General features: G+C 48.1%; 1 protein-coding gene across 3 annotated transcripts in view; it reads right to left on the bottom strand.

Moving 5' to 3' along the window:
* Positions 1-1,973: 1,973 nt before the first annotated feature.
* Positions 1,974-27,048, bottom strand: part of LOC8053541 (ras-like GTP-binding protein rhoA) — a 32,545-nt gene continuing 7,470 nt past the window's right edge. Inside the window, exons 1-5 of one of the 3 annotated variants that reach the window (XM_042293842.1) lie at positions 23,054-23,271; positions 6,103-6,228; positions 5,246-5,333; positions 4,454-4,563; positions 1,974-3,058 (exon numbers count right to left, since the gene is read on the bottom strand). In XM_042293842.1, the coding sequence (XP_042149776.1) occupies positions 2,753-3,058; positions 4,454-4,563; positions 5,246-5,333; positions 6,103-6,228; positions 23,054-23,110 (687 nt within the window). In that variant the 5' untranslated portion in view covers positions 23,111-23,271 and the 3' untranslated portion in view covers positions 1,974-2,752. Of the gene's footprint in view, positions 3,059-4,453; positions 4,564-5,245; positions 5,334-6,102; positions 6,229-17,793; positions 18,305-23,053; positions 23,272-27,048 lie in introns of those variants that run through there. The other 2 variants (XM_042293841.1, XM_042293840.1) reach the window with 2 other exon arrangements.

Here is a 27,048-nt window from a genome sequence, read left to right on the forward strand (position 1 = left end):
CCGCCATGGACGCCTGCGACGCTAGCCTTTTTTTTTTCTGTTTCGTTTTGGGCACAAGTTAGCCCCATTAAACGTTTAGTTTTGTCTCAGGTTTCGTCGCCTCATCAAGCGTCATTCCTGACAGTTTATGCTCGATCGCCGTTCGTTTTTGAAATGCAGTTCTCGCCTGACAAAACTCTCGTGTTGGGACACCACTCACACGTTTTGTAACATCGTGATGTCATACCTTGAAAATAGGGGCATATAAGAAACGGTGGGCACGGCTGCAGTTCGCCCAGGGCGCTTGATGGTGTAAGGCCAGCCCTGTGTATGACGTTACAGAAGCGCGTGTATCGCGATGCCGTTATGCTGCATTGCAATATCGCAGAGCTTTGAAAAGACGTGTATACGTTTTTCGAAAAGGTCTGAGCATGATCTGCCGGATGAATACAAAGCTACTCGAGTAGGCCTTCAAAACAGAGCCACTGAGTTGTGTTGAACTCGTGTTGTTTATGTGTGCACACGATATGTATCTAATGGTGAATTCCACCCGTAGATCCGGAGCGGTTTCCAAAATTCGCGAGGGAGGCCAAATTCCTCTCCGTGGGACCCGCTCTGAGTCGACGAGGGGAAGATAAACTCGCATTTTTGGAGCGACCCCCCCCCCCCCCCCCCCCCTTCTCCCCCCGCTTCCCCCTCGGCCGTTCAAAATGTCCGCTGCTCGAACTTGACAAATCAACCAACGCCTTAGAGACTGATCTTTCCGACGACCAGTGACAACCTTCACTGTTTAGCTGCAGAAATAACACGCGACACAAGCCGGGCGAAAATATACGTACCATGTAGCCCATGTCACAAATAACGAGGGAGACGTCCGCGTTCGGCACCGTCACATACCTTTCGGCCGCCTCGAAGCGGCGGGTCACGCACAGCGATTGCCATCGGTGGAGTTCAGATTGCTGGTACGACTTTAAGAAACACAGAGGTAACAAACCATCACTTGCACGGTCGTTGCCTAATCTGTTCTTGCTTTATTGCACGGGAAAACGCCGGCGGAATGCAGTCTAAAAAAGGTGAACAATCAGTGGCTAGCTGCCGAATGAACAGGCCTTACCTTGCATCTGCTGCCGGATTTTCTGTCTTTCTTTCTCTCGTTCTTCCTCTCACAATCACAGATGTCAGCGCTTACGATTTACCACGCTCCAGTCCCGGCTTTGTACCCCTGATCCACGCGAGGTAGAAGCGTTCGAGCCGTCACAATCACGCGCAAAGAACCGACGCATCCGAACAGATCCAACTCGACGACCCGACCGGCCCGGCGACCTCGCCAACCTCGCCGCGCATGCGTACTGTCGATTTTGAAGGAAATGACGTAATGCGTTCTGTCTACTTCCGGAAATATCTGCGAAATCCCGCGGAGCAAATGCGGCGTGGTCGGAGACGCTCAGTGGAGCGGCCGCTGCCAGAGATCTACGAGCGGAAGATGACCAACTCGAGCCAGATCTGCGAGCGGAATATGCGCGCTCCAAATGGAGCGCTTTTGGAGCGCTTTAATACAGATTTCCGTTTCCGGTAATGCATAGGAATGCATTACCGGAAGTTGAATTGGGACTGCTTGCTGTCTGCTTCAAAATGCCACAGCACACTAGCGCCACCTGAACCTCTAGCGTTTATTGTAATAACTCTATGCATGGGAGTAGGCCACGCTAATGGCCCTAGGCTCACTTCCTGGCGGTGCAGCCTGTACCGCGAGCCACGCGCTCTTCTGTTCGCAATTAATTTTTCACCGATAGATTATAAATATTCCCCTGCAACCAAAATAAGGACGCAATTACTTAACCAGGGCGCATGCGTACGTTCGCATCTAGTGACGTGTCTGGTTATTCACATCCAAAAGGAGTGACCGAATAATTGCAAGCAGGTTTATCTGGAGTAGGGCCAATTCTGTGATCAATAAATTTCAGAAAACCCAATGTTTGGAATAAAGCAAAAGATAAAGACAACAAACAGATTTTATTAACGTCTACACACGCATTTAAAACCATATATAAAACGAGTCTATTTACACCTTGATAGTCATACGAAGCTTCTCCCACAAAGCAGTGGTGATTTCAACACCAGGAGGACATCGGGAGGCACGAATCTAACCATAGCTATAGCAGGATTTCCTTGTCTCGATGACCATTCTCAGCAGCGGTAATGAGCATCAACGCTTATAAACCGTCCATGTAAAAAATTCCACGTCAAAATAACGTCGACAAGATGGAAAACGCTGACGAAGGTGGGATGTCGATTGCTCGACAAGATCCTTCATCCGTCTTTACAGCGACATCGTTTTCCCGAGGCACAACATTGTAGAAGTTCTGGAGGATCCCTTTAAGGCACGGGGCAAAAAAAGCACACGCACCACAGGTTTGTGCAGTTCGACTAGTGCTTGAATGGCGTAGAAGACCCGTTCAACCGCAAGGTGCGAAAGCGACAACAGAAATCGCCGGTTGTGACACTGTGATTCTAAACTCTGAAGTCATAGGACGGAATCATCCGCGGCCCCAAAGTAACTGCTCACAGGTAGAGTCACGGCGAAAAGGGCGGTACCATCCGAGGTCCCAGAAGCGCAGACAGGTGCCCCAAAGACCCTAGACACAGGGCGACGGTCACAGTTGTTGGCACTCTTGGACGCTAGAGGCCGACGTCCACCAGCTGCCTCGCCAGTGCCACACGTCATCATCATCAGTGGTCAGAAGCCTTTTGTCGCTTTATGGCACATCCGTGATCACATGATGCTACAAGTCCTGTGACGCATTGTAGACGTGTCTCTGGCGCCTTCTGGAGCCGCAGTTTCACCAAGGGCCGCCTGCGCTGCCGCCTTCCAGGCATCCCGGACGCTGCGGGGCGCGTATCTTGCGCTGGTCTCTACGTAAGCAGTGACGCCGAGCTGTCGTGCAGAAGCCAAGGCTTCTTCGGCGCTCACGCAGCGGTCAGCGCCATGTTGCTGCCTCTGGACCTGTCGGGCGTCGCTCTGGCAGCCCACAAGCACCAGGGCCGCTCCGGGACAGTGCTGTCGAACCTCGGGGAACCACTGCGTGCGGACACGATGGGAGAACGCAGGTCGTCATTTGGAACGTCCGGCATCAACGATCCCGAATGTGACTCTTCAGTTCGCCACAAGGCTATCAGGCACTGAGAAGGAAAGGTTCTGGAGGACGTGATATTTTTCGGGTAGCGTATTTACACCAGAATCTAGTTCATCGGTTCTCAAACTCAGGGCCGGCCCTAAAGTAAACAAACCATCCCTTTTTTTTTTTTTTTTTTTTTGCTTTTTGATTACATGGCGCCTGACACGATGCTATATGCTCGATCGCCGTTCGTTTTGAGAATACGATTCCCGTATTACAAAACGCTCGTTTTGGGCCACTACTCGGAGGGTAAACGTGGAAGCTGAAGCCCGAGACGCCGTGAGAGCCAAGTCTGGGATTGCGCGCAAGAGGACGCCGCGCGTTGGGCGGATGACGTCACCGAACCAACAAACACGGCAGCACTTTCGAATGTGGTGGTATAGCCTCCTCTGTACTCTGAATGGCCTGGAAGTTCGACAACGGAGCTATATAGTGCCCCGTCGTAAATTTGTGGCGCGAGGATCTGGTAGCACAGAACATCAAAGAGCCATTTCTCGAGGAACCTGGACGTCAGCGCACAGCTTTTGCAGCGGCGAGGACCCGAAACACAGCTGTTCGCTCTGAGAAGTGTGTTTCGGCGTCTCGCCGCAGCGGGGCGCCCAGTCACGTGGCTCTTTTCTAATTCGTTGCCTGCCGTTCCACCTTTTCCATTTCGGCGGCCGCCTCTCGTGGCGATCTGCCAGGCTTTGTCAGTATATAGGAGGCTATGGTGGATCCGAGGGTCCCGCATTTAAATCGATCTATCCACGAAACTATTGCACCATTTTCAAAACAAAATTAGCGGAATTATAGGAACAAACATTGGATCTGAGCAGTATAGTTATCTCCTATTTTAGTCTTGCGGAGTCCTGACTTCTTTCATGACTAGGTTAACAGATTTGAGCTACTGGCCCATGATGCATAACTAAAAACAAAACACTACCTAATGTGCGCATTACTGTTCACAAGATATGTAAGTCTCTGAATTGTTTGATTGCGTCGATACACACCGAGATCAAGAGAGGTTTATTGTCTACCAATAAAAAAAATGAGGTCGAATATTCGGAAAATTCTAAATCGCGTGCTCCACGCAAAAAAAAAAAAAAAGACATTTTGTGGGACAGCATTGTATCTTCAAGTAAGACAAATTATAAAAAGGTTACTCCACCTCACGTGTTCGATCTGGTACTAATATTCCCTCAGTTTTTAATTTGCTCGGAAGCCCCAATAAGGCCCGCCAAATATTGTTCCTTCTGGCAACTCCTCGTTTAAGTGCCACTACATCCTACGAAGGATGTGGTTTTATTTATGGTTATTACCTTGTGTTGGACATTGTGGAGGGACTCGGGCCAGCCGACGTGGAAACATAGCAGGACCACGCTCGCATCTTGGTACGACAGAGGGCGCACTGTGTCATACGCCGGAGACCCTGCAAATAGGAAGCATAAAGGGAACGGTGTTAACACTTTAGCGGCAACGTAACGCCGCCACCGTGGATCAGCTGTAGCTCAATTGAGACAAAGGTTTGCCGACATTCGTTCTAATACCATGCCGCCTTACTTCTCCTATTATTTTCTGTTAAAAGTAGTCAAGAAGTAATAAAGTACAGGACATGAGTACCTGTTCCCTTTTGTATTGGTTGGGTCACTTTAATACTGAACGCAGCTGTTTTCCAAACGCGCAAAACACACTTTGTTCTGACGCAAAGCAAATTCGTTCTGGAGTTCATTTTACTTTTAGGAGCGATGAAGCCACAGGCACGATCCAGTTGCCCTGACTAAGGCTTGCACTGCACGTGCGCGCATACTCGGCAGGACGCTGGAAGCCTGAAGTGTGATCTTGTAGCGTCTTCCAAACGGCGAAAAGAACGTCAGCCGCAAATGGGAACGTAAAAAAACGCACATCGCCTGCGGCAAACCTGACGTTTCATGTTCTTGAATGTTTCAGCTCGGATATTCTTTAAACCCTTCGTTACAAAATCTGGTCCGTTCAAGCATTAATAGGTGCTGACTGCATTTAGCGGAGTAAACGCCGATCCGTCATGCCGAATCGCCTACAAAATAGACGCGTAAGAAACCGGAAATTCAAAGTTGCAATTCGGCTCCACGTACCCGAGGTGTCCCAGACAGAGTAGTGTATCCGCTGTCCGGCCACTTCGATGTTGGTCGAATAACGGTCGAAGCCGGTCGGCGTGTACACCTGCCATAAAATGGAACAAGAAAAGTGAGATAAAAAGACACTCGAAAATGATGCGGGAAAAAATACAGTGACACAAATCCTCACACTAGAAAACCACCAGCGAGTGAAGGGGTCTGTGGGAGGTGCTTCTCTTCACCTTCTTAATTTGTTGCAACGACATACTATACTCTTTACCAGCATCTACCACCAAGGCTAAATATGCCGAGTCACTGTGATGTGGACGCATGCGCGACCCCTGATATTCCGTAGAAAAGAGATAGTGCGCATGCTCAGAAATATAATGCATTCCACACACCAGTAGACAAAGTTTGTAACAGGGTAGACTGCTGGGCTGGTTGGTTAAACGACATAGTGAAAAATAGCGTAAAAAAGATGGGACACAAAGTAGAAGACGGACACAAGACATACGCTGGACAAAGACTGCAGTGCTTAGAAGGGTATTATTGGACATGGCTACAGGTGAACGAAAGAAGTTGAGAAAACCTAACTACCGCCTATATACTCACGGTTCAGAAACAAGAACTCATCTGAGAAAACGCCCGCAACATCGCGCAATGTCACTGAGCCTCTCCAAATGGAATATTAACCGAACATGGAGTCGTTTTGACTACCTTGTTATCATCCCATTATGCACAGCCTGTTGTTTTAAGCTGTATATTTCTATACATTGCGAAGTCTTCCCTCATCAGTAAATCAAGGTTGAGGCGCGTCAAAAACTCTCCATCTATTCAATGAAATATAATTATATAAAAGCTAAATGTGGATTTACCTCCGTGAAGGCGTCGGTGACAAATCGGGTGGCTAGAGCAGTCTTGCCGCATCTTGAGTCTCCCACCAAGATGACCTTGAGGGGAAGCTCGGGGGCCAAGCCGGACTCTGCCTCAGATGGCTCCGCCTACGCAAACAAAAAGGAGATGAACTTTAATTGAATGAACCATTCAAGCCCTAGGCACATTGGGCGCACAACCCTTTAGTGCACCTATATACTCACATAAGCTCACACTCTTGCAAAGTTATAAGCATCACTCCGATGAAAACGGAACGAGCAGTTAGTTACTTGAAAATATATTTATAATGAGTTTAGGGATGAACTTATTCAAGCTGGATTGTAGTTAGGTTAGAGACACGTACCGTTACGTCCTTAGAAAAGAATTACGTGACATGATCACGCGAGTGGTTGTGGTGTCATGTGACATCACGTCGTGCAACATCGTCACATCACGTCACATGGTCATGTGATTGACCGCGGCGTCACGTGACGTCCCCGTGTCACGTGACACCGTGTCCGTGCAACACCTCCTAGGAGGCATTGGTCCGTGTCGCGCGAACCCCGCGAGGCTCAAAAACACGCTGCACCCTTTCCGTCTCTCGACCTTACACCAACTCATTTGTCCGACGACACACCACTGCGGTGGCAATGCTGACAGGCATTGCGCATGCGCAAAGGCTTCGTCTCAAGCGAATCTAATTACCGCGCACTCGCAGTGCCCACACCTAGCGTCACAACGACCCCTGCAAAAGGAGCAGATGAACTTGCGCTCCACACTGCGCCCGCTTCGCGCCAGGCACGCTGTTTACAAACATGCTGATTTTTTTTTTTTTTTTTTTAACAATTTGTGCAATTGCCTTGGTGGTTCCGAGGCGAGAGCGCCGGCCTACGGATCCCCATGTGGCGGGTTCGAATCCCGGCCGAGGTGCCCGCAATCTGACGGAGGCTTATTCCGGAGAAGGCGCCGTGTAACTGAGCTTTCGGTTGCACGTCAAAAGATCCCCAGGTGGTCGAAATTTATCCTCAGTCCTCCGCTGGGGCGTGCCAGATGCCCGTCGTTGGTCTGGCACGTAAAACCCCGAACTTTTGATTTTGTAAACAACCTCGTCTGCTTCTTTTGCAGGGGTTGTTGTGACGTCAGAACGCCGAACTCTGAATGGTTCTGAATGCCGGACATTGGGTAGACCTCAAGGCAGCTTGCTCGGAGGCCTACCCACTATCCTTCCATCAGAGCGAATCAGAGCACGGCGTCGTTCTGACGTCAGCGCAAGAAGCATACGAATCGCTCTCCACATTGGCGATCGCTAAGCCGAAGTCGGACAGCTCGTTCATCGTACAAAGTACACGGTCTGCAGACACGAGTTGCCTGCGGACACGCCTCACGCATGGCGGAAGCACGTTTGATTTGTACGTGCTTTGAACAAGTTTGCAGACAGTTTTTGCACGGCCAGTTTCACGAGACCGTCATACCGGGAAAACCTCGGCTGCACACTGTCCTTTTGTACGCTGCATTAGTAACAGTGTGACCACGGCTCTACGAAAATGCGACATCATGAGCTGCAAAATAATAAGTTGGGCTAGTTGGTTTTCCATTTGAACTCAACGCCTAAAAAAAAAAAAACAAGGACAAAAGGAAGAAGAAACAATTAACGCCAACCTGTAGTCTCTTCTTCCTCTTGTCCTTTCTTTTTTAAGCGTTCAGTTCAGATCCTGAACTGCTTCAGATACGCTGTCAGGAAGCTCATGGCGATATCGTTTGAAGATTTCTGGAGGACGAAAAACCGTTTTCCCGCCATTTCAGATGAGCCATTCAGAAGGCGTGAAACAAGGACGTTCAACTCCAAGGCGGCTCAAGTGCGGTTATTCCAAAGCCTATCTTATTGTGTGACTCCAGCTTGACCTGCCTGACACTCGGACGAACTCACAAACTCCAACAGCAAGTCCCTAGCAGGGCTCGATCCTCGACTCACGTCAAAGCGCCGGGTGTGGGTTTTCCCTCGTATCTGTTATTTATTTATTTTTTTTCGACGCTCTTTACGGAGTTATGACGTCGACATAGGCAAGCTGCCTCATGTTTACAAACGCGGGGATAAAAACAGAAGCCCCTCCGCGGGTTCTGCGAAGGGCTGAGGGGGCGCTTTCAGAGCACAGTACGCCGGTTTCGGGCGTTCCGCATTTAGAGAGTACTTTGACAGTCCAACAGATATGATTTAATCACTCTTGAATTAGTCGCATCAAGTATTAGCAAGAAGAAATTCAATTCCAGTTAATATTACATTTGCAGTTTGTGTCCAGAAGAAACGAATGCTAGAATAACGATTAATGATATACGCATATAGTATATATATATTCGCAAAGTAATAATATCGGGATTTCATAACTTTCTTGACTATCATATTATTTTTTTCTTGAGGACCTGCAGGGGTGTTACTCGAGGGAGGGATTATACATATGAATATATAACTATAAGAAACAATGAACCCAATAATAATACAGTACAAAGTACTGTAATCTAATTGAGGGGTTAGAGAGGGAGACGGTAGTAGCTACTGCATATATATTAGTGTTATTAATAGAAACAATGAGGTCAGGTAGTGCATTCCAATTTTTTGTTGCCGATGGCAATGTAGACATTTGATAAGAGACTGTGGACAAAGAAATTTCACGTAAGAATTGTCAAGACGAGCAAAAATACGGTCAGGAGGTTATAGGGAATATTCTCTGAGATCCTTGTTGCGATAAAAGTTTTGATGAAGAAGAAATACGCGAGGTACACGGCAGCGGATAGAAAGCGTCTAGGTTAACTGACTGGCGTACTCCTGATATGCTAGTATATGGAGAGCGCATTCAGAATAAATAAGACGAAGTGATCTGGGGAAGCGTATTCTAGCTTGCATCTTAGTCTTACCAATGTCGTCTGGGCTAGTCATTTTCCTTAAGGCGTCGTACGGCTTAAAGCAAGGGTCTTCGAGCCCCAGCCCGCAAGCCAGATCCGGCCCGCGGAAGCCTTCCGACCGGCCCGCGGCTCGCTTCCAGCAGACCCGGGCTAGTGTCGCAAAAAGAAGTGCGCGTAAAGAGAAACTGCATCATAACATGGGTCGTTTCGCCATATTATTAATTGTTCCCTGCTTCATGTCTGCGTACCTATGTAAAAGGTTCATTGCCTTCTCGTGTACATTGGACTTAGTGTCCTCCGTCTGAACTACTGCATATCGTCAGCATTCGATTTTTCATTCTCATTAGTGTTCTGCCATCTTAGAACATGCCAAGGCTCCCATGCGCTTTGATTTATGCCTGGCGAGTTTTCTTGGTCACAAGTGCTGTGTAATGTTACAATTAGTCAAATATTAAAGTTCAATTCTAAGTATGTATATTCATCCACCCTAGTGATTCTTATTTTAGTACTTACTCTAACAGTAATTTCTGCGTTTAAATGCTTATATGAGTTTATTTAATTCGTTTTTCTTCGTTATTAATTACTTTTTGTTTGTTTTTTCCGGCCCTCGTGACTCAGAAAGGTTGCTAGTCCAGCCCCTCAGCCAAAGAGGTTTAGGTACCCCTTCTCTAAACTTACGGCGCGTAAATTCGAGAGTACGGTAGCGTTAGCAACGACAGAGGTTATAAAACCAGTCGTTGATGGATCAGAGGTTCATGTACCGATATGTTTCTTTATGCGGAGCGCAAGTCGTCTGCTTCTTTTGCAGGGGTTGTAGTGACGTCAGAGGGACGCCGAGCTGTGATTGGCTCTGATCGAAGGATAGTGGGTAGACCTCATAGCAGCTTGCTTTGAGGTCTACCCACTACTTTTTTGTAAAGGTTGTTTCCATGATTTTTTGTTTATGATTTAAAGCTACAGAGCTTAACAGTTAATCATTTCTAGAAGTAATGGTAATAAAAAAGTAGCGGCGTAGTTCGTTTCTACTAAAACATTACTGTTATAATTTTCAGTGACGTACTAGACAACCTGCTCAGACGTGTAACAATTACGTAGATTCTGAATTTTAAAACAAAGTTTACTTAGTTTAATTAACTGTTGCAGCAATGACACTGACGAGAACAATCCCAGATGCACGCTGTCAGTGAGCTAATCAACGCAACCCAGAATAGTCAAAGCCGATGCACTCGAATTTCGACGTCATCCAGATTGGGCACGACTGTCGCGTCAGCTTTCAGCTGGGCCTTGTGGCCAATCAACGCGCCGAACGACGCTCGACATTGGGATCGGGTCCAATTGCCGAGTTGGCACCAAGCGGCTGTGATGACATTCCAAGAAGAAAGGGGGGATGTTCGCGGACCTTGGTAATTCCACGCTATGTTGGCTAAATTCGGCCACTCGTGCTATTCTCTCCCCGAGCCGAACGAGTTTGGAATTTAGCTGGGACACGAGCCAGAAAGGCAGCAAAACAAGTTGCAGCCACTAGAGCACACGGCTTGGGAAGTGCTACACACAAGCAACAAGGGGATTAGCCGTCACGAAAGCTTACCCACGCAATTCGCTTTTATTCAAGTATCTTTTTCGTTGTTGCAAATTCTACGATCGCAGAGGCTTTGTCGGCAGATACGTATCTGCCGCGCATCAATAAACGCCTTTTCTGTTGTTGATGTAGTTGTTATTGTTGTTGTTGGTTTTCTATCCATACTGTTTTAAGCTTTCGTGGCGTCTTGGAACCAAGATGAACGTAGAGAAATTTAAGCAAATCATGAAACGGTTCTTCTTAGTCCGGCTTAGATTCACTTCGCTCTCCTCAGCCCTACAGCGGCTCTGCTGAAAGGTTCAGTTCGGCTTGATGCCCAGGTCCGTGGGAAAATTAGTACGTGGCCCACAAAGCTCTCTGCTCGTCATGATTGGTGGTTTCTTCCTCTCCACTAGCCTCCTCTCCAGCGCTCGCTCTGCTAAAGCCGAAAGAGGGGAAGGCCTTGTAGAAGGAGATTGTCCTGATTTTTTTTTTTTTTTTATCCTGCAACAAATTAGGGTGTAGCTACGTTTATCTAGCCAAAGAGCCGGGTTTCTCTCAAGTTATCCGCTTCAGATTCACACCCGGTATACACCTTACAAACTCCCACACTATCGTCTCCGTGACTCTGGTCGCATGGCTTTCGCCTTCTTGCAAGCGTATGCAATCCATCATTTTGATAAAACGTTCGTGAACTCACGTAATTTTTACAAAGATAGAGCTGCACCCCTTGAACATTTAAGAACTCGGTTCCTTGGTAATAAAAACAAACTCCCGACAAAAAAAAAAAAAACGATTCTTATACCATTAATATATTTTTTACTCTATGAACGCACAACTTCAAAATGTTTTGCTCTGTTTGTTTTTTGTTTGTTTTTTCATAAAGTATAACGTAACGTGGCGACCACAAGGACAGTACGGAAACCAGGAGTGCCGTGCAGTCTTGCCAGTGTTGCTACATGTAATCATAAATGAGAATGTTGCACAATGTAGGAGGGAAAAACCTATTTCGAACAACTAAATGTTCATTTACCTAAGTCTCAGAAATCGCTTTCTTTTCATCACATTTCAACGTAAACGATCATTGTTGAAAGCAAAAAAATGTTTTAATCATTCAACGCAGGAACATGATAGACGCAAGCAAGCTTTCACGCGCACAAACTAACACCACGTGACCGAGAAACAACCATTTTCTGAGTAAACGCGGGATGTCAAACATGAAGAACTCCGTTGCGAGGGATCGTTAATATCGCGCTCCAAAATAATGCTGCTTTCTGTTTATTTCTTAGCTTCCCTGCACGGCCCCCTGCTTATTTTTCCTGGAGATAATGTTCGTGCGTCATCGGCTCCCATAGGCACAAGAATAGAAAGTCCGTTTACGGGGGACGACGCCACCTAAACGAACCACTTTGCAGATTGTATTATCTGGCGGCCTCTCGGGGTATGATGTGCCATTCCGGCCTTCGGCGCGCTGCCATTTTTGTCTATTGGACTGTGAAAAGCGCTCTGAGCAAACAAGGTAGCGCTCTTCTTCTGGGGAACTTCAGACGCCGCGCAAGCGTTCAGAGTTGAGTTGAGTTGGACTGTTGAGGTATGTACAGAGAAACGCAGATGTCAGAAGAGATGTGGGCTACCTCTAGACGGCAAGTCGCTACCCGGCTTTGGGAGAGGGATGAATCAAAGGAGATTAAAAAAAAACAGAGTGTAAATAAAAAAATAAAATGGGTTTGCTAAAAAACCACACAATTAGGGGCTCGGGAAGAAATAATTTGTGTTCGTCGGTAGCTCATTTTTCTCGAACGTTCTGCGAGTTCTGCCTGTTTAAAAAAAGTCGGCAGGTCTTTGCGGGCTTGAGCGACTTGCTCATGAGGGCCCTCAGGGAAGAGCAGGTCATGCGGTGTGAAACTGGGAAGGCCGCTGGTGGAGTAGCGAATGAAGAGAACTTTTCGTTCCTCGTCATACTCGGGACACACAAAGACCACGTGTGTGGTCTTTGTGTGTTGTCTTTGGTGATAAGCGCCGGAGATGCGCGCAACATTCAGACCAGACGTCACGTATTTTATCTCTAGACACTATGTTCTCGAAACATCTATACCGAAGATAACTGAGGTCTTTGTTTTTAATCGGGGGCACTATACGCTCCACGTATGTTTATGAAAGGCAAAAGCTACGATCCTGAATAAGCCAAGAGCGTCGGAGCTAGTCATCTGACAACACAACGTCAGAGGGCGTTCGTGCGAATCCCTGTCACAGGTCTCGTGCTCTGATGGCTCTAATTGGTTCGAATAACTTGGATAGCTCATCTTATTAAACTGTATTTCGATAAAAAAATCGTTCTTTCAACTATACATAATACTCACAACTGAATTTCCATAGGCTACTTTCATTTGAACTCGACCAAACTTGTCGGTGGTCCTTAAACTGTTCCGAAAACTTATACACCAACTCATGTTTACAAACAAACCGGAGCGCCCCTAGCGGACGCCACCGGCGCCACGCATGCGCGGTGGATGGTGGGCAAGAAGCCCGCCGTCGCCCATAAACAAACCATTGAATTGCGTTGTTGTCGGCGTCGCTGGGAGTCCCCGTGCTCTTTTTCGCGTTGGAATTGTTGATGCTACGTCCTCCTAACACTGTCTGACTATTTGGGCGGCTTCAGCAAAACTAACGAGGCAAAACTTTGCGTGAATAATGTGACGTGCGCCGATTCATTTCACGTGGACGCCGCAGAATGGGCGCTAAAGCCTGACTCCCACGATGAGATTCTGCTCGCTGTTTTCAGACGCGACGTTGCTCGGACTGCAAAAGCGTGGACCGTAGCTGAGATGGTGGACGTCGATACTAAAATCGCAAGTAGAATCGGGCATTACAAGTCGGTGATGGCCACTGGTAACAATAATGATAAACATTTTCTTGTATCTGTTTACACTTAGCCTACTTACCCCAACCAACCTTCAAAAGTATTTTGAGGCCTGCACTTAGTTCTTATTGCAATTACCGGGTCAACGTTTGGTTTCCGGGCCGCTGTCGTTCGAACGAGCTGACGACAAAAAGCATACAAGTTTGAAAGAGCAGGCGACAGTTCGAACGCATGCATAATGGGGTACGGGCAAGAAGCACCGCGTCCCTCGTCAACAAACCACTCGAATGTCACGTTGTCGGCGTCTGTGTGAGTCTGCCTACTCTTTTTCGCGTTGGAATTGTCGATTCTACGTCCTCATCGCAATGTCTTACCACTTTAATCGCTTAAGCGAAATTATCAAGGCTCGTTACGCCGCTAAACTTTCCGTAAAAGATTTGACGTGCGGCGTTTCATTCGCATGAACGCCGCAGAATGGACGCCAAAACCATGATGAGATTCTTCCATCTATTTTCGGTAGCGACGTCGCTCGTGTTGCAAAAGTGTAGAAGGTAGCGGCGATGATCGACGTCGATACTGAAAAACGGAAGCGGGAACAGACCAAGCGTAACAAGTCGGTGATGACCACCGGTACCAATGATCAACATCTTGTATCTACTTTTTACACCGAGTCTACTTAAGTCTTTTGAGGTCTGCAATTACTTCTTATTGCAATCACCGGGTCAAAGTTTGGTCTACGGGCCGCTTTTGTTTGAACGAGCAGACGGCAAAAAGCAGACGTTTGAAAGAGCAGACGAAAGTTCGAACGATCCGCGGCCGTGTGAATTTGAAGACGCACTGAGCCCGTGGGTGGTTCGGACAACTTGGCGGTTTTCTCTCGTTTATGTTGGAACAAAGCAAATACATCTGGCGACCACAAAGTGTTGCCCGCGCACGCAATCGTAGTTCGACAGCGTCTGGTTTGCCCTTTTCACGGCTACTATCCACGTTCTCGGACGAACGGAGGGGGCAAAAACACATGAAAACTGATCTTCAAACCTTTCCAGACTCTCTTGGTACAACTCCCGTCGCAGCATTTTGACGAGAAAGCAGGTTTTTTGTCTCGTTTCTTCCAAGGGAACACAGGAATGCATGTCTGGCACGGCGACTTCTGCCCACCACCACATACCGGAAGTGCGTCCGGCGCGCCACCACCGCGGCGTGACGTAGGAGAGTTGAGTTGGTGTATATATGACAACCGAACTCCAGCGATGAGTCTAACTTCCCTTGAGAAAGATGAGCAGCTAACCGTTTTATAGCAAACAAATTTTAAGTGACACTTGGTGAAATATGTAAAATACTCGATTTGATTTTTATTCTCGACTTAGCCGTTGTTTACAAAATTATCCACTTCGCTGAGACTGTGAACAGCTTTTTTAGCGTTAGTAGTAGAGACTATTTTGGGCCACATTTAGAAGGAACGATTGTATCTTTGGATATTAGGGCTGCTTTGTTTTAGAAAATTGCAAACTTGCTACCCGGAGCAATTTGCCTCACGTTCACAATGCTGGGTGCATAGCTATAGTAACATAAGCTGTATTTTCGTATATTGTTCCCGTTGTGGTCACTGACAAGCTGAGAACTGCAGGGAGGAGCTACAGTTGTCCTGCCAGTCCTGCCTCCAGTGCCAGGTTCGTATACCCTCGCCAATGCTTCAGCGATCGTCCACCTCGAGCACGCTCGCGTGCCAAAGCACAGCAGAAGACATAGGACGGGTGCTGGATGCCTGGCGTTCGGAAGACACACCCCAGCTCCACATTTGTCGCAATCTAGAATTTTGCCACGTTTGAGGTCTATATTCTCGAAATGCCCATTTCTTCTTATATTTCTTTTATTGATATTTAAGTAGGTTGAAAATGACGGGATATAGGTAGACGTCGGCTGACCTTTTTCGTTGCATTCTCCGGACAACCAGTTAAACAAACTTTTTTAACTCCAAATTACTGATAAGCTCAAGGAGAAGCTGACAAGCTTCTTCGACTATCAAACGGACCTTCAAAAACCCATGTTGAACACTACTAGATTTACGTCAAAAGTCATAGGAAACAGGCGACTATATGATTATTTTAAACACCTTTGAGAATGCACATAACGGAGATATTTGTCGATAGTTGTTTACATGTTTCGCCGCTTTTGTGCACTGGGATGACAACTGACCTTTCCCATGCTGATTGGAAAACACCGGATTTCAAGGAAAGGTTCAATGTGTGACATAAAGCAGGAGCGAACACATTGGCACAACCTTTGACAATGAAATGTGTTATCACATATATTTTCGTACTGACAACTTTGCCTTTAGCTTTGTGATTGCATCTAGAATTTTATTCGTATCAATATCAGAGATAATCAGTGAACCCTGGAAAGAGGCTGTATAGAAACATGCTCAGGACCCGCCACGCACTGCGTTTTTTTTTAAGCCGTCCTCTTTGCCGTCACGTCAGCCCAGTACCGTGGCGTCAGAGAGTTGAGCTGGTCTATACTTGGCCCTTTCGGTGATGTGTCGCAAGGACAGCGCACAGCAAGCACTGCTTTCGCTGTGCAACGAGAAGGTCCAGCCATGGCGAGGCAAAGGTTGTTTCCCCGTGACCCCTGCACGCGTACATATATGCAAACACGGGAACGACGGCGCTTCTTTAGATCGCCATACGAGATAATAACGCCATCCCGTGTTATCTTCAGCAGCATAGAGTTCCCCAACGTTTACCTAACTAGTTGCACCTAGGAGTCCAGATAGCCGCAGGGCAAATAGGTGATAGCATGTATGGGCGACATCTTTCGCGCATGAGCCGTTAGGACGACCGGCGGACGTGGCACGGTGCGAGACTTGTAGTTATCCAGTTGTTGAGTACCCCGGGAATGCCACGTGCGAGCCCCTCCCCTTGATGTCTTGCTTACTTTCAAAATGACATCTCAATTTAACTAACTATAGACATTACAGTCTATAGTCAGGTTTAGAGTAAAGTCGAAGCTCCTCCCACCCATTTCCATTTTAGCAGAGAGAACACTGGAGAGGAGGTCGCCTCCTCTCCAGCCTTTGCTTTGCTGAAGCGAAAAGAGGTAACAAAGGCTTCCATTTTACTCTTAATCTGTCACTGACTATATCTTATATACCTATATTTTGGATTTTAAAACGGACATCTTGTGCCACTCTCCATGGATATTATCCAATTTTCATTCTGTCCGTCGCACACAAACGGTTAGTTATTCGGTTGTTACAATAGGAAATGTAAAAAGAAACAAAGTATAAGAGGGTCTTTTTTATATATTTTTTAAAATAATATGGCCAGAAGTGTGTTCTCTTTTCTGTGTGCCATAGCAGCTGTACGACCCCAAACAGATGCCCGTTATCTTCCGATTACGATGGAGAAAGAAAAAAATCGAAGTCAAGTATTATGTAATGCTATATGGGACACTTTTAATAAGTAAAAACGTCAACCACTTGTTCAGAAAGAAAAAGTGCGCTGGGCGCATATGGCGTCAGACCAGCAAAATAGCGTTTCGAGAGAAAAGGAAAAGATTGGTGAGAGTGGAGCGCATTCTAGCCTAACTTATAAGCAGACGTACTCCAATATTCTTACAGCATATATATATATTTTTTTTAATCCTGTTTTGTATTTGTTTATGCCTGCTTATCAGTGTGCACTCATGCCGGTCGGTTTACTTCTGCGTGTAGAAAAAAAAAACCTAACAACCTAAAAATTACTCTTTTTAAACAAAGAAAGGCATTGCTGCTTCTCCCTTCAATGTGGTAGGTGCGGTGGAACGTCGGTCTTTTTTATTGTTTGATGTAAAGTCTGTCGCACCCAGGTTATCAACTTGTACGCCACACAGGACGAATGCAACTGTCGTTAGAAACGACACTGCGAACTCGAGCAAAACAGCTATCTACCCACCCCACGATGAGTCGAAGGACGTGTCCCTTATCTTATCCGCGTACGTCGCAACGGATGGCGACAACTGAACGCAGGTTATGCAGGTACCACCGCATCCTTGGCACAGGGGACGAAATTGCTCCGATTGAATGCGAGGACGTCTACTGTCCTTCACACACGCACTACATAACAAGCAATCAACATACACAACGCACACACATAAAACACGCACATACACCACATCTACGACAGATGCACAAACAAAACACACAGCACACGTAAAACACAAATACGCGCACAGCACACACACATGACGTACACGAAACAAAGGACCGGCGTGACAAACACATAACACATACACAGAAAAACACGTGACTCCCACAACCCACGCACAACACAGCACGAAACACGTAACACGCACACGACCAACACATATGTATACACCTGGCGAAACATATTGACTCACTCCGATCGGACGACCAGTCCCAGTCAAATCGCAACGTCGGCTCGACGACAGAGGCAAGCCCATCCGCTGTGTCATTCGCGCCGTTGCCGACACAGAATAACAAGACCTTTCCTCGAGATGAAAACGATTCAAATACCGACCCGACTGAACTGAGAAGCGTGTTGGTATAGGCGGTAAGGGTACGAATGGAAGAATAATCAAATCAGACAAGAGACGACACGTGCGAAGATCTGACGATTCATGAACGTCAGATCTTCGCGGTGTTCGTTACGGGTGACAACTGCGGCATCATTGTCTCGGCGAGGGGCCCCCAGCTGCGGGCACGGCAGAGCGAAGACGCCAAGCTTCTCGGCTCACTTGGCATCGCGCTTCCACGGCGACTGCATCTGCTCGCCGAATGGTACGTCGAGGCTAACAAGTACCCCGTCGCGCGTTCAACTGGACTCGAAACAAGGGCAGACGCGCTTACGCAAACCCGAAGAGCTCTGTGCCACGTGTGGGCTCCGACCCTCGATTGTTTCATGCGAAAAGACTCCACTGATACGAGGCACTCTCGACAGCGGTAGACTTGGTCCACGCGTCACAAGAAAAGAAATTATTTATCGTTTAATTTAGCTTCTTGGGGCGCTTAAAAGTGGAAGCTAAAAAAAAATTTAAAAAAAGCTGGCTCTTTCTCGGATTGAAATGCCACGTAAAGCAATAATGAACACAACATCGTAAGAATATAATACTACATCATTGATCAGTTGTTTCATTTTTTATACAAACACTCTATATTAATAGGTTCAGCATATAGTTACTTAAAATAAAGATCAAAAAGGTACCGAGGGGAATGCATATGGCTGGCAGATCTCCGGTGCCCTGGCGATGTTACGCGACCAGTATCGCCGTGCGCGTATAGGCTTCATGATATAATTTATAACTCATCAGATTTCTCCTGAAAACTGTAACGAAGGAAACAGACTCTCTTCGCCGTCATCTAGTTCTTAGTATGAGCTCCAATAGGAGAGATTACAAGAGATCTTCCATCTCTAGTCATCTCATATTTCTGAATGCAGAATTTTCTTCCCCTTCAAAAATGTCTATCAGCTAAAAATAAACAGAGAAAAGCTGTTGTTTGAAAGCACTGCGGTTTTCATTAGTTTGATCGTGCGGGCAGATTCTAATTCAAGCCATAAAATAAAACTCGGAATATTTGTAATCTTTCCCGTTAAATTGGTTATATTTTTTTTTCTAGAACAATGTGCCGCTATTACGTTGTTCCAACTGAGCTTTCACGAGTTAGTGAATCCGGCTGCCCAATCGTAAGAAAGATTCGTCGGATGAGGCCTGTTCAGCGCGCTCCCTTTCTCCCACCTCCTTTTCTCGACTCAGCTTGCGGCTCACGAAGACGTGTTCACTGACCGTCGCGTACGCAACCGCCTTAGCATATATGCAGGCACCGAGACCGCGCAATATCTAGTTTCGCATACCAAACTGGTCGCTCTCTCGACACACGCTGACCTTGCTCCAGAAATAACCCCGTATAAGCGGGGGGCAACGTGTCGTTCCGATCGGCCTTCTTGAATTTCAATTAAGCACGCGCTGCATCTCGAGAGTGGTGCGGCGCGTGCGAAATCCCACGGGCAAGTGACACCACATACAGACTGCTCATACCTCGCACAAGGGACAACGGTGGTTGCTGCAAACAGGATGAAATAATTACCCGCGAACACTCCGGAAGCCCGTTTGTTTCGTACATCTATGTATGCATGTCTACAAGCAGTTTCAGTACGACCACTGTGACTGTCATACGAGGAACGCCACAGACAGTGCCTCCAGACTCTGACCTTTTAGACGTTCACACTTTTTGCTTCGTGATTGTCTCCTCTGTGCCAACCAACGCCGCCATCTTGTTGGCTATATACGGTGCGATAATGAGACGCTCGGCACGCCTCGTGTTTCTTGAGCTGCCCACTGACTGCACAATAACCGAAACCTGCCAACACGTTCCTCTCGCTCCGCATGCGGCGAGCAAGTCGTCTGCTTCTCGCGCAGGAGTTGCGGTGACGTCAGAAAGACGCCGAGTTCTGATTGGCTCCGATTCAAGGATACTGGGTAGACCGCAAAGCAAGCAGCCTTGAGGCCTACCCAATATCCTTGAATCAGAACCAATCAGAGGTCGGCGTTCTGACGTCACCACAGCCCCAGCAAAAGAAGCAGAAGAACTTGCGCTGAGCATAAAGTCATCAAGCTTCAGAATGTGGCCGACTCGGTAATTGTGGTCTGGGCCCTACACCGAGCGTCCTTTGACGCGTTGATTGGACACGATGACCACCCGAAAGCTGGACCCAGCATTCGTGCGTCTAACCTTTGCCTGTGCTCGATCTCACTGTGAGGGCGTCAGAGGTCGGCATTTTAGGTCGCCCTCACTCAGCCTCACCCTCACAGCCACACTCACCTAAGCCCCTCACTCACCCTCACCCTCACAGCTACACTCACGTTCAGCCCCTCACTCACCCTCACAGTCATACTCACCTTCAGCCCTTCACTCACCCTCACTGAACCTCACGGCCCTCACGCACTCACCGCCCTCACGGCCCTCACGCCCCTCACGCCCCTCACCGCACTCACGGCCCTCACGCCCCTCACTCACTCATGGCCCTCACGCCACTCACCGCCCTCACCGCCCTCATCGCCCTCATCGCCCTCACGGCCCTCACGGCCCTCACGCACTCATAGCCCTCACCGTCCTCACGGCCCTCACGGCCCTCATGGCCCTCATGGCCCTCACGCACTCATAGCCCTCACGCCACTCACCGCCCTCACGGCCCTCACGGCCCTCACCGCCCTCACGGCCCTCACGGCCCTCACGCCACTCACCGCCCTCACTCCACTCACCGCCCTCACGCCACTCACGCACGCCACTCAGACCAGCTTCAGATGGGGCAATTTCGCCCAGAAACTTTACGTCGCAACACCAGCAACACGCGCCGCCCGTGATCACACGCAGCAACCAATTGCTGCAATTTGCCATCGTCATCATAAAATTTTATTTTTCTTGCACTATTTAGACACAACTACGCGTTATAAACGTGTTTTTATGCATTTAAATCTCGTCAAGAATACTAATGCACCTTTCTGAAACAGCTTATTTCCAAAAAACGATCGATTTCAAACGAGAACCAAGTCTTTCGGTGTCGTCATCACCGGCACGAGGTATCACGTGAAAATTTTGCGTCCCTGATTAGATGCAGCCGCTTCAAACGTATTCGAATTGCTCCGAGTTGCTTGCTTATTTCGAGCCGGACCCGATCTCAGCAATTCGTGTCGATCTAGGGAAAGCTAGAGAACAGCCCGCCATTAACACCAAAATTGCTGAGAAAGATGCTCGATCTGAAGGGGGCCTCACGCACTCACCGCCCTCACGCACTCATGGCCCTCACACACCTCATGCACTCACCGCCCTCACGGCCCTCACCGCCCTCGCGGCCCTCGCGGCCCTCACCGCCCTCACCGCCCTCACGGCCCTCACCGCCCTCACCGCCCTCACGGCCCTCACGGCCCTCACCGCCCTCACAGCCCTCACGGCCCTCACTCACCCTCACACTCATGAATTTTGCTGGTTCAGAAACTCACTCACCCTCACCTCACCTGCGAAGATGAGGGTGAGTGAGGGTGAGTGAGGGCCCTCATGAGTGAGGTTTGCCGAGGTATGGAGGGCGTAAGGCTACTACGTGCTTTGATTTTTCTAGGTTGCAAGCAGCCGCGTTTCGAGAGCTACTTTGGCCACCGTGGACGGAAAAACACTTTGTTTGGGCGCCAGTCTGAAAACCGTGGGTATACGCCCCAGCAATGCTTGACTACCAGACGATCTACCCACACCAGCAGCAAGATGGTGGCGCCCAGAAGTCGTACTTGCAAACGTCTGTATCGCCGTGTAAGTTCGCCTGCTCTCCGCACACCTCATGCGTTTGTTTACCCGCATGAGGTGTGGATAAATCGTCTTGTGATTTGATTGTGAAGATGTGATTGTGAAGTGACGGCGCACGTTTGGCTGCCTCGTCATCCTCTACACTGCCTTTTGATTGACGCGCCTCTCGTTGGGTTACGAATCGATGCACCAAAGGCGCATTATGGAACACTGGATCATGGTATGTACGTGAAATTCCCGTGATGTGCCAATTGCGCAGCTTCGCTGTTCCTCTCCGCTATCTTAAGTCACTGCGACATCCGTCTATCGAAAGCTGGCAGAGTTTTGCGGACGCTTTAGATTTTGACGGGTAGTCGACGTTGACGAGGACGTCCGCGTTCCTACGACAACGAACGTCGTGCTGCCAACACTCATATTCCAGTGTCAAAACATTTAGCGCCGAAGCTGGGTTCGCACTCATAAGCACATTCCACTGTACAGATTAAATAATAACCGCAAAATTTGAAAAAAAAAAATTTTTTTATCCAATTATCGTTACGCGCACTGCAATACTTTAATGAGGCAAGGCACAATAAAATAAGCACGCAAACGTCAATCAGCGACACATCAAATGGCATTATTATGCGGCACAGTGGACGGTGATTTGAGAAGAACCGGATGTTTATTTTCGGTTGTGCCCATCACATTGAAGGTTTCTGTTGGGAAGCGAAAGAGCTCAGACGGGATCGTGAAAGTCCTCGAGTAATAACAGAGCACTATCGAAAGCGCTGTTTCCGTCGGTGATAGGGTTATAGCCAAGATACACTATCAATTTTATGACACTACTTCTAGGTAACTAAATCGTGCGGTCTCCCGTATACATCGTATCCTCAAATATCTTGCGGGATACAATAAAATCTTGCAAGCGAATCGGAAAGAGTGCTGCACCGTTGTTGTCTTTGCACACAAAACATTAAAAAATGCATCAAAAATGTCTAAAAAGAATTCAACATAATCTTCTAGAAACAGACTGACTGACGATGTACTGAACACCAGGCACTTTGGTTCCAACGAATATGCAGCCCATGTAGAAAGATTGTCATACATGTGACGCATGGAAAAAGAATAACAGCTGAGTCACCTGACGACGTAACGTGCACTGTCTACGCAGTTGGAACGTCCTTCACAATGACAAGCAGTTCGGTACACCCCGGTTGGCTGGCACCCATCAGCCCCTTCTAAACAACGTGCCGTATACGACTATCAAACCATCCCTCACCGATGCAATAGCGGAGCACGTGAGACGACAACAATGAGGGCTATTCGTCTTGGCTCTACGTGGGGCCGGACGTGTTTTCTGTAGCCTACCTGGCGGCGGGCACTCCGGCGTCTCTTGCTCTCCCGACGCAGCGGCAAGGTATCCATGGACGCGACTGCGGCCAACTCGGCCGCGATAACCGACGGCGGCGGAGTAGCGGCGCGCCGCCGTGTCGACAGATTACGCCGAGGGCCAAGTTGGCACCTTGGCGAAGACTCTTCCTCTCTCCGTGCGCGGGGAACAAACGCACACCGGCACTCGCGGCGGCGACTGTGCTCTGCAGTGAGATCGCCGACCTTCATTGTCGCGGGGAAGAGCTGAGCTCCGGAGCAAAGTACCACTCATTCAATTGCTGTTTTGCATCGCTGATAGTTTCGCTTGTGATGCTTGCTGTTTTAAATGCGATGGCGGTTCTGAGCTAACCACTTTCGTGTCCGTCGGTCTGCTTGTAGCCAACGAAGCAGCTAGTGCCACGGATATACGTTATGCACCTGCTTCAATTATGCACACAGGGGGTAATGCGCCTAACGAATGGGATATGGTATATTATAGCTCCTGAACGGCAAACACGGTGACCGAGGGTCTTATTAAGTTTATGTCGATATAGTAAGAGAGCATACATTCGAATCGCTGTAATGCTACAACAAACGTCGTTGGTTGGTTATGGGAAGTAGACCGATAACAAAATGATATGAATTGGCTCTAAATGTGATAAAAAAAATTTAAAAATTTTCATGGAGGGGGTCGATACAAAATGTTTATAGAATTTAGACAGCAGAAGTTCGATAAGGAAACATTTACGCAGTAAAGATAGCGTAAACTTGCTTTCGCATTTCAACGATAATCTGTGCAGCAATTTCGGCAACAATCTTTTTTTTTTTTCCCTTGGGGGTGATTAAACCTGCAACAGGATAATGAGACTCAAATATTCAACTTTGAACTAATAGCTTTTTTTTTGTAATTGGCATTTTAGATGTTGGTGCGTGCTTCACTCGTTCGACGAGGCGGCAGACCTGAGTAACTGAGCTGTTTTCGTCACAACTGAACAATTCCAGCTTATTCCGACCCAACGGCATCATTGTGTCACATGTTACCACACCCAGTGGCGTCACGAGGGTCAGCGGCACCCGGGGCGGTAATCCACCGCGACACTCAACCCCGCCCCCCCCCCCCCCCTCCCCCCCCGCTGTCGTGGCCCGCCGCGACACCTCCTTGAGCGCTGCGCCCGGGGCGATCCCCCCCCCCCCCCCCCCCCCCCCCCCCCCCCGCTGTCGTGGCCCGCCGCGACACCTCCTTGAGCGCTGCGCCCGGGGCGATCCCCCCCCCCCCCCCCCCCCCCCCCCCCGCTGTCGTGGCCCGCCGCGACACCTCCTTGAGCGCTGCGCCCGGGGCGATCCCCCCCCCCCCCCCCCCCCCACACCCCCTTGTGACGCCACTGACCGCACCATCACTTTCTATATGAAACCAAATTTAAACTTGCCTCCATCGTTCTGTTAATCCCCCGGGGGTACCGAATGCGTCGTGCGTGCGCGTTATTCGTGCGTCATGATTTGTTATGCTCGTTTACGGAATGCTTCGGGTGGTTTCGGATGTGCCTCACGCACGACGCGCTCATCTCCTCACCGGGTTTATTAGAATGTTGAAGAAAACATTTAAAGATATTCGAGACCCCCGACGTCGGGAGATCACCTGGGAAGCTGCGCTTCAATTGAGAAGCCGGCTGCGCAAGCCAAAACTTTTTTTTTTTTTTTTTTTTTTTATACCACAGGGTTTTTCCCTTTCAATTCGCCTCTTCGATGAAAGAGCGTCTGGTTGTCGATCGCCCGTCCTGGGTACGACAATATATGTTTCAATATACCTTTTCTGCCTATTCATTGCCCTCTCTGAGCTATGTATGCTCTACGTTGCCTCGGTCTGTGCTACACTCGAACGTAACGCTTTCCGCATGAAATACAGGCCCACAGGTCGAGCTTTCAACAGATTTTGTATTAAAAGCTCATAAACGACCGTCTGTCTTTCCGCCCACAAGGGCGTGTCAAACAAGTAATCGGGGACTTAAGCGTATGAAGGGCGAGCGTCATGTCCTTCATCCCTAAACAACGGGAGTTGGGCTGACCGCGAGCTGGCCGAATGGCGGCATGCGTGCCCATGCATCGCTCCGGAACGCGGAACTATACGACGCCTTGTTCGGGCGGCATACATTCTATAGACGCCGGGCGACGACGGGACCAGACCGTGCCTCCGCGTAGGCGGACGGTCGACAGTCGTGCGCGCCCGCGCGCTTCCTCCGACGTGGGATGGGGGGCTCCGCCGCATCGGCGCTCGGGTGGGCAGGAGGGGTATACGGCACATTGTCCAGCCGCGCTGTCATCGCGGCGGACTCATCATCCGACACGGGGCGCAGCGGCACGCATATCGGGAAATAACGCGCCCAACGACGTCAGTCACGCTTTCGCCATCCGCGCGTTGCGTTCAAACAAGTGGAGCCATTCAAGCTTCGGAAAACACGTGCACGCTTCGCGCGCACGCGTGGGTTGATGCGCGCGTGGGTTCGCGCACGTCTTTGTGCCGCTCATTGATAGAGCGGAAAAAAAGACGTGTTGCGTCTCCACGATTCTGACGACACGGTTAGTCATAATCAAAGTTACTAGAGTCGATGAAAGGGTAAGGGTTAAGTGGAAGCTCCACCCACCTCTTTCCGTTTTAGCATGAGTGAAACGCTGGAGAGGAGGTCGCCTTCTCTGCAGCGTTTGCTCTAACTCACTTGTGGAGCTCCTGAGGAGAGGGGCACCCCCCTCACCCCCTTCGGGCCACCTCCCGTCGTCTGAAGCGGTATCTAGAATTTCGCTTTAAAAAACTGAAGGTCGGTCATGGCGGCTCTCATGCACAGCTGAGCGTGTTGGCTGAGCACGTCGAAGGACGGGAGGATGGCCGTGAGGAGAGAGGGGAAGCAGCGTCTATTGGCAGTTTCGTAAATAAGCTAATTTAGTAACGTTGGGTATAATTTATCGCCGAACATGAGCGTTACTTGCAGAAACCTTGTCTTGTAATGTACAGCAATGCAGCCAGCCGGTCGTAAACCGTTTAAAACATCTTAAAATCTCTGACAAAAATCTCTGCGATGACCCTGGAACCACATTTCACTAAAAGGAAGGTTTTGCGGTGTTTGCACAGTCGAATACACGTACTACCTGTGAGAAATTGTCATTCATAGCATTGGCAAAGGTTTTTTTTCAAGCCAAAAAAGAAAGAATAATGCGAGAACAAAACAAGAAATACACGGGACCGTCAAGTGTTCCCGGCTACCCTATAGGTGGCGCCAGTGTATTATCGCGTCGTAAGAGATTTTAAGAGTTTTCAAGGCACATAGTCCTAATAAGTCACAAGTGTATGAACGGGCTTTAAGAAATTATTCGATGTGCATGCTTTGAAAACGCACCACAGGCCCTAACAACAGTGAAATTACTTACAAAGAAGGCAGTGCAGGCCAACTTCGGAAATCACACGAACGATGATAAACACACACCAAAAGAATCGCGAAATAACGTAAACACTGAAAAACAAAAAAAAAAAGAGAGAGAGATAGACACTGCGACACCGCAAAACGAGCATCAGGAAGGCTCTAAAATTTAGAATATAACAAGTATAGGACCAACTCTTCCTGCTTCTTTGGAAAAGTGGTTACATTATATTCCGGGAGGATGTCTCTGTGTACGTGTGTGTATATGTGTATATATATGTGCGTCTATGTGTATGTATGTATGTGTATGTACGTATGTATAATATGTATATATTGTGTGTTTGCATGTATGTGTATGTCTGTATGTGTATGCATATATATATATATATATATATATATATATATATATATATATATATATATGTATTGTGTTGAAGCATCTTAAGAATATTTTGGATAGTTTTTCCTTTCTTGTCTACAACTTCCCGATTTCTTTTATAGGCAATTGTTATTCCTGTTTGATGTATTTCTGATAGTTGTCTGTTGTTCCTTGTTATGATGAAAGTACCTTGTAATATTATATAA

The sequence above is a fragment of the Ixodes scapularis genome, unplaced genomic scaffold, assembly GCF_016920785.2.
Source record: "Ixodes scapularis isolate PalLabHiFi unplaced genomic scaffold, ASM1692078v2 PGA_scaffold5__190_contigs__length_132052651, whole genome shotgun sequence".
Taxonomy (NCBI): Eukaryota; Metazoa; Arthropoda; class Arachnida; order Ixodida; family Ixodidae; genus Ixodes; species Ixodes scapularis.